The sequence below is a fragment of the Gavialis gangeticus genome, unplaced genomic scaffold, assembly GCF_001723915.1.
Source record: "Gavialis gangeticus isolate Ggan-Ray unplaced genomic scaffold, GavGan_comp1, whole genome shotgun sequence".
NCBI classification, from domain to species: Eukaryota; Metazoa; Chordata; order Crocodylia; family Gavialidae; genus Gavialis; species Gavialis gangeticus.
The window spans coordinates 499,534-507,718 of NW_017728973.1; the positions used below are offsets into that span (position 1 = coordinate 499,534).

An 8,185-nucleotide genomic window follows, 5' to 3' on the forward strand; every position below is an offset into this window, starting at 1 on the left:
GACAAGGTTGCCTCCCCCACAAAAGGAACAAATGTATAAAAGTGACAAAGAACATTTACAGTGACACCCACACTTGCTTTGAGCAAGTTACCCAATTTTTCAGAAAACCAAAGCCAGCAAAAAGCAGCATTGAGACTTTGTTCCTTTTCTTCTTTTTGCCCATGTAAAACACCTTTGCTTGCTGGAACCACCTTTCCATTTTTCACCTTACTTTCTCAGAATCTCCCTCAAGTGACCCTGCCTTTGGAAAGTAAAGCCACTTCCTTTTTCCATCAACACTGGATGGGAAGAGTAGGGAGTACTCTGAAGTGTCCTGGGGTAGTATTTGGTTCCATTTAATAGCCAATAAACCCTCCCCGCTGGAGGGCTAATTACTCTCTCAGCTTTTGGTTTGAAGCACAAAGCAAGGGACGTTTCCATACAGTAAAGTGCTCAGTAGAGTGAAGACATCTTACAAGGCAACAAAATGGTTTTTAATAAACATTTATTGATGCAGCCATTCAAAATTTAGAATCGTAGCTTCTGGAAAAACCACTTATTCTTGCCTGTCTTGTATCTGAAAGAGAGAAGCAATCCACACATCAGGTAACATTCTACTCCAACAAACTGTCATGAGCAAGCCATACCCCATCCCTCTGCTTTGGGAGGTGGCTCAAATGGGTGCCTTTACCCTTTGCCTGCTGCAGTTGCACCCTCATGACAGCCTGTCCTTATATGCAACGCACCAGGAGCTCACAGCAGAGCTCCTAGTAGTCCCACACTCCTGACTTCACAACATAGTCCTCGTGGGCAGTTCCTCAAGCAACATGAAAATGCCACACCCCACAGATACTATCTTAATCAAATGGGGGAGTAGTTCTGTTAAAGAACAATATTCAAGATTTGTCTCCTAAAGTTAATAAGAAAGTTGCAGGCTTGAGTTAGCTTGTTGTCAACGAGATGTTCCCAACTAGAAAACCACCACAGGAGGTACCCAGAGCTAGAAGCACCATGGCTGAGAGCACCAACCCTCAGCAGTTTCTGGATTGTTTCTTTTTCTGACTTTGAGCTCAAATATAGGTCACTCAGAAGAATAACAAACCATGGAGTGCCAACTGCTGCCAGCACAGCCTGGGCACCCTAAATTTACATATACAAAAGGAAAATCCAGCCAAATGGAACAGAGTGTAATGACCCAGTTGTCAGCAAAATAAAGCAACAGCCCCTTTGCGATTCCACTTACTACTCGCCCTATGCTGGGTCCAGGTCACCCATATGATCACAGGTTCTTCCAAAAGTGCAGTATTCAAATCCTATCAACACAGTACTTTCCATCATAGAGCACTGTGCAGTCCTCAGGGATCCCCAAGCCCACTGTGAGAGTTCAGCTCCCATGGGGGTGGGGAATGGGAATGACACTGGACACTAGGATTGAAGTGAAACATTACAATGACCCAACTGAAGATGGGGATAATTTAGGTGAGGAATGGAAGGGTACAAGTAGGATTTGGGGTGCAGCCACCATACTGGCATTATACCACCCCCATTAAACTGTACTAAACTCTACATGCTCTTTGTGTCTTCCAGCCAATACTTATCAAGCCTAACATTTCATCTGAAAATAAGCAAAAAGCCCTGGCTGCAGGCTTATGTTTGCCTGAATCACTCGACAATGTCAATAGAATGACAATTCTACATTAAAGTTAGCTGGGGGCAAAGAAAGGAGCTTCCAACTCACCTTTCCTCAAATTTCACCTTGGCTTCACGTCGTGCTTTGCGTTTCAGTGCAGGGTCCCGGAACACATCCTTATTGACAACAGTTTTGTCCAGAGGAATATCAACAGAATACCTGAATAAGACAAGAGTAGAATGAAACATCCAGGACACGCTGATGCCCACACACCAGGCAGAGAAGCAGTGGGCAAATAACTAAACCAAAAGCTAGATAACAGTGGCAATTAAAGTAAATCCAAGGACTTGGGGTGGTGTCATGCCACTCCAGAGATCCTGAAGCCATAGGCCCCAACATGCATCTCCGAGTACACCGAATATTTCTGTTCTGCCTAATGCTCCACATTTAGCAGGAAACAGCAACAGAGAAGGGAGGGAATACAACAGCATTATGTAGTTCTGCTCCAATCCATGAATTTCCCTCCAACAGGAATTATTTCAAATCCCCTTTGCAGCTCATAGAAGGGAAGCTGTCTCCCTTTCAGCCAAAGAAGCTCAAATATAAACCACTACCAGAAGAGTTGCAATAATAGCTCAGCCACTGTGCTCATGCTCAAGAGACTTGTCTAAATCCCAATAAGAAAGAAATTGGGAGATCGTTAGCATTTCACTGCAGCTTTGGAATCCCAGATACTATTCACAGCTGGCTACAAGTCATTTTCCAGCACCAAGTTATTTTCTAGCACCAAACATTCAGCCACACTGACACACAACTCAGAAAGAAGCCCAGGTTTCTGGGTTTTACCAACAAGAAAAATAGCTTTTGCTATGATGAAGTAAGCCAATGTACTGGTTCTATCAGGAACAGTCCAGTAAGCTCTCTCTGCCCACTCACCTGGTGGGCATGAGGTGGTTGTAGTTGTACACCTTCACAAAAGATTTGATCTTGGATCTCTTTGCTATCTTTTTCTTGCCCATTGCAGTGGTTACCTTCCGTGGATACCGATCAATACCAGCCACAAGGGCATGGCTGTAGGGTCGGTCTGAGGTGCCATCATCAATATTCTGAATGAAGCAGATGCATAAACAAGAGTTCAGGATTCTAGGAGTTCAGCAGTCAAATACTAAAGCAGACAATGCAACAGAAAATGTATTATACAAACAGGTAAGAGTGCGAGCAAAGGAGGTCACACTATTCCAGAAACATTCACGTCTCTTCTGCAAGCAAGCAACCCCCATTAAATCCTTTACTATCAATTAACAGCATAAGGCCCTGCCTAAGAACATTAGCTCTGAGAAATAAACATTTCTGTTCTCAGCCTTTCATAAGGCTACATAAAGCTGCCATATTTTCAGAAGGTCTTAGTTAAAGAAGGCAGCTATATCAACATCATCTCCACGACCTGCATCACACAAGCATGGTCTAAGCCTCATAAAACTTATTTAAAATATGTAGGAACTGGGGCCCAGAAACACTGATTTACGCACACCCCGAGCAATGGAACTAAGCAGCAAGAGCTGGATCTCACTGGCACCCCCAGCACCATGCACCTCTGATGGGAGGGAGGCCGACGCAGGCAGCACAGAAGCAGCTCTTGGCAATAGCAGCAGGTGCACTATAATCCTCCAAACCCGTGCCTGTGTCATGCCACTGCCACGGGGCAGAAGCAGCGGGCTGGGTGCTGGGCCCCCCCATTCCCAGCAGCGCCCACAATGTTACCTTCACGATGACGGCTTTGCGCCCCGAGTAGCGTCCGGCCAGGACCAGCACCACCTTCCCCGGCTTCATAAACTTCCCCATCTCTGCCAGGGAGACAGACACAGAGAGGTTTCAGGGGCAGCGGCACCCCACCCCACAGGCCCCTCTCCGCACGGGGCAGCCCGACCCTAGCCCGGAACAGCGGGCCGCGCTCTCGCCGCAGCCACAAGCGGCCAGGTCCCCCACCCCAGGCAGGGACACCAGCCCCCAGCGATCGCCCGTCCGCTCCCCCCGGGGTCCGGCGCCGCCGGATGGCGCCGGATGCTCCCGCTCGCTCTCACACACCGACGATCCGGCTACGATGGCTCCCGGACCGGAAAAGGAAGAAACGAGAGGCCCGGCGCCTTTCACCCAGCTTCCGGTGACGCAACCTGTTTCTTGTGCGCGCATGCGCGGAGGTCCAGTGTTGGGCCGCCTAGAGCGGGGAGGGCCAGGTTAGTGCTGCGCTCGTTTCGGCCGGCCCAGGGGCGCCCCAGAGCCCCGCTGGATCCGCCCGCCCGGAGGGGGAAGCGGCTTCTTCCTCCCCCTCCGCCGGGCCCTTCTTGTTGCAGCCGCTGTATGGTATCAGCTTTCTCGGGCTACAGCTCACTTCATCCGCTGACAGACTCAACATACGCTTTGGTCACGACGTATACAGTATAACAGACGCGTTGGCGAGTCCAGAGTGCTCAACCTCCAGCCCAAACCTGGCCCGCGGAGCCGGGACATCTAGCCTACAGGGGTTGCCCGGAGGAAGGGAAACTTGGTAGTGGGAAGCTGTGGAAAGTACCATGACTGGCTCCAGCCTCCTCCAGGCCATTCCAGCAAAGGGAGATTATAGGGCCGGGCTGCCCCGGCACATCCAGATCTGTCCAGGCTGCTCCCCTCACTGCCCCACTCTGTCTGGACCAGGGCCACTGCCCCCACCCCGCAGCATCCAGATGTGGGCTGTGCCACCCCCCATGCCTCCCCCCAGCACATGTGCCCAGATTAGGGCTGCCTTGCTCCACCCCTTCCACTACACTTCGGGATAAGGACTGGGATAAGTACTCCACCACCTGCCTCTCCCCCCACATATCCAGTTTGGGGCTACTGTGCCCCACCCCAGGCAGACAGATGAAGGTTGGGCTTCTCAACCCACCTCCAGGCCAGTCAGGCCCACTGGTAGTATCTGACCCATGAAGGGACCTGGCTGGCACTGCTCATCTGGCCTGCAGGGCAAACAGTTTGGGCACCACTGGGTTAGCCTACCCTATTTTCTGCTTGACTTCAGGCTAACACTGTCTGAAGTACTAGCAGCTGCAGGAAAAGTTTCCATTAACCTACTGCTCTAAAGTAGGGCTCTAAATTAGCAGCAACTAGAAGGGCTTCAGGGAGGGGGCTTTTAATAGAGAACATACCATCTTGTGCTGGGTAGGGAGGCATCAGCTTCTGCTGCTTAAACTAATACCCTAGCCCATCCCCTTACAGAAACCCAATAGCAGTGCTATGGCACCAGCATGTCTGGCCTCACTGCAGGAGGTTAGTATGAGCCTTCATATCACCTCCCTTCGCCTACCACAGCTCCAGAGCAGTGCTTAGCCCCCAGCTAAGGATTTACCACCCTCCCCCACCCTCAGCCTAAGCTCTCATCAACTCTTTCCCTCCCACACCACAGCCCCACTTACCATGTCCTTCCTGGACCATACCCCACATTGTCATTGCCTCCTGCCAGCACTAGAGAAGTCAACACAGACAAGACCTCAAATTCAGCCAACAGTGTTTAATGGACACTACATTTTTTATACGTTATTCATACATTAAAAGTGGCCAGGCAGTGCGTCTCAAACGCAGTGCCAAATGACCATCCGGGCAGTGGAAGCTCCGGGTCACAGTCACAGATTGTATTACAAACACAAGAAAAGTAGGATTTGCAGAACTGCAGGGCCTCAGGATCTCTTGCATTCTTGGGTTCCACAAGTCTACATTGCTCACTGCATCAGGTGCTAGGACAAGGGTTGGCAAACCCTGGCACATGAGACAATTTTACTTGCCACACCACATCTGGCCCAGGCTCTGGGCAGTTGCTACCTGCCAGAGCCTGGGTTGGTCACAGCAGGTGGTAGAGAGGCTGCAAACACTGCTGTGAGCAGCTGGGGGCTCCATGGCAGGCAGCTGCTGTCCAGAGCCTGGGCCAGATGTGGCAGGCAGCTAGGAGGCTGCAACCAATGCACCAAGGTCTGGAGCCCCAGCCTAGCTCTGTGGTCAGTGGTGGCTTCACACATGCCTCAGGACACACTGCAAGTAAGGGTGGGGCAGTGCAGCCGCTCCCCCGCTCCCTACCCTGAGTTGTGTGTCCAGCTTCCACCAGCAATGTGCCGGGCCAGGACTCCACAGACCTCAGTGCAGCAGTTTGCAGCCTCCCCACTGCCTGCTGACCAGAGCCCAGGCCACCTGTAGCAGGCAGATGGAAGGCTGCAAGCTGCTGCATCGAGGTCTGCAGAGTCCTGGCTTGGCTCATTGCTGGTGGTAGGTGCATGTGCACCTCCAGGCAGACAACAAGGGACAGGCCATGGCTGCACTGCCCCAGCCCTTTCCCTGCAGTGTGCTCTGGGGTGTGCGTGCAGCCACCACTGGTCATGGAGCTGGGCCAGGGCTCTGGAGCCCAGTGCAGCTATTTGCAGCCTGCCTGCTGCAAGCAGTCCAGGCTCCATGGCCAGCAGTGGGTGCACAAGCACCTTGGGACATACTACAGGGAAGAGGCTGGGGCAGCACAACTGTGGCCCCTTCCCTGCTGTCCAGCCAGAGGCATGCATGCACATACCACCAGCAATGGGGATTGGGCCCTTTGTGGCTCCCCCACCATCTGCCCCTGGCACACCAAACTGAGGCATGGGTCAAGGCTGGGGTATGTTGGGCTGTGCCAAGGGAAGTGATCTGGGTTGCTATGGGCAGCAGTGGCCCCTGGGAGGGAGCTTGAACCACTCTCTATGCTGCAGCCTCCAGTCTAGTGACAGCACGGCAGTGGGGCAGGGCACTGCAGGCTGCTTGGATGCATAGCTGCCTCTGTGATCTTTCTTGGTGTTTTCTCAGTGATTCAGGAAGCAATGTTGGGGCTCCCAGCTCCACTCCCAACTTGCACAAAGCAGCACCTATGAGCTAGGGAATGAGTGTTCTAGACTTAGCATCTTCCTCACTTTGTTTTCATTATGCTACTGGAACAGGGCTTAGCCTCCTGTTTCCAGCTTCTTCACTTACTTGGAACGAAGAATGTATGTATCAGACTACCAGAGGGAGCAGCTCTGCACTTTCACTGACAATTCAGGGCCAGAAAGAAGGAGGCTACAGCAAACAAACGATTCGTCAAATAAAATACAAGTAGGTCATACAAGATACATGAACCACTATGATTTTCAGGATTAGCTATCACTATTCTCCACAAATACCTTCATCCTAGAACACATGTACACAACCAAAATCAAACACTAGGAGATAAACAGCAAATTGATACAAAACAATTTTTCCTGAAGAAGCACTATAAACAAAAAGGAAGAGGGACTTGAACAAAGACACGCTTTTTATAACCATTTAAAAGGCCTTTCTAGCATTCAAACACTTCACACATTTGGACAGTTGCAGATCAGCCAATAGTAACAAACTTGACATAAGTGCATAGATTTCAGACTAAAAGCCACAGAAGTATAGGGAACATTCAATGGAAATAATTTTTAAATGAAAACATACTTCTAGATCATAATTCTTTTGTTCAACAGTAATTCCATAATTAGCTCTCCAAGAAACTAAAGGGTCAAATTTGTGTGGCTTGTTCAGAGAGAAATTTTTTATACCCTCGGACAAAATGTTTTGGTGATGCATACCTTATCACGTCTCAGAAAATGAAGTGAAAGTTATTTTGCGTAAATGAAAACCAGCAGCTGTGATTCTAAGTAAACTATTTCTGCACATATGACTATCAATAAAAACACACAGAAAATTGTATTACTAACTACTGATTTTTACGTAAAGGAAACCACTCCCTCTTTATAGCAGTTGATAAATCTTCACTCTGCTGCACCCATGCATAAACTTTGAGAATACATTCGGGGAGTGGGAAAGGAGGCAGAGTCTAGTTCTACTGAAGTTAACAGCACATTTGTCATGGACTTCCCACAGCATGGACTTCCCACAGCAGACAGGCCCCCCATATTCAATGGCCCAAGTCTGTTTTCAGCCTATGTAATTCTAGGCTTCTTCATCAAGGACTAGAACAACTTCAGTGATTATATAGGAAAAAAGTTCAGGATAACAAGCCTGATGCATCAAATGTGTGTACACAACAGAAAGAAACTGGCAAGGGGTGGGGGAAGGGAGAGAATAAAGGAATTACCTTGATAGCATCTTTTTAGCTATTAAATATACAACTGGATATTGTTAATCCCCTCCTATTTTCCCTTGGCTTGAGCACAGAATATTCCTGTCTTTTCTGGGAAGTCAAAATGAGACATTACAGCTTCAAATACAAACCTACTACCTGAAGTCCAGGACACAGCTGCTTCAAGTACAAAATAGACCAGCGTTCCTCAACCTGTGAGTTGCGACCCAAAAGTGGGTCGCAAGAATATACAAAGAGGTCTCAAACAAACTTTAAAAATGGATTCTCAGTTAAAGGAGGAAAATGTGGGAAACTCTGGGTTTTCTCTTACAGGCTGCAAAGGGCTGCTTGGAGCCCCCTGTCTACACATGCTGGAGGGCCAGGGTTGGGGGCAGTGGGTTGGGAGTGAGGGACCAGGGGGGGTATTTTCTACTTAAACTATTTAC

The 8,185-nt window shown here is 49.4% G+C and overlaps 1 protein-coding gene across 1 annotated transcript; it reads right to left on the reverse strand.

Annotated features, from left to right (window-relative positions):
* Positions 1–467: 467 nt before the first annotated feature.
* On the reverse strand, positions 468–3,765 carry RPL27 (ribosomal protein L27). The gene is made up of 5 exons (XM_019505515.1): positions 3,695–3,765; positions 3,371–3,453; positions 2,546–2,715; positions 1,718–1,828; positions 468–556 (listed from the first exon to the last, which is right to left on the reverse strand). Exons 2-5 carry the CDS (start codon positions 3,449–3,451, stop codon positions 508–510), a joined length of 411 nt encoding a protein of 136 aa, XP_019361060.1. The 5' UTR covers positions 3,452–3,453; positions 3,695–3,765; the 3' UTR covers positions 468–507.
* Between the last annotated feature and the right edge of the window lie 4,420 nt (positions 3,766–8,185).

Bases quoted from the DNA above. Each gene is read 5' to 3' on its own strand.
- RPL27 (XM_019505515.1), bottom strand. From the start codon at position 3,451: ATGGGGAAGTTTATGAAGCCGGGGAAGGTGGTGCTGGTCCTGGCCGGA. The intron at 1,829-2,545 runs GTGAGTGGGCAG...TGTCTTATTCAG, and splicing joins AACCACCTCATGCCCACCAG to GTATTCTGTTGATATTCCTC. The intron at 557-1,717 runs GTGAGTTGGAAG...TCTCTCTTTCAG, and splicing joins AAGGTGAAATTTGAGGAAAG to ATACAAGACAGGCAAGAATA.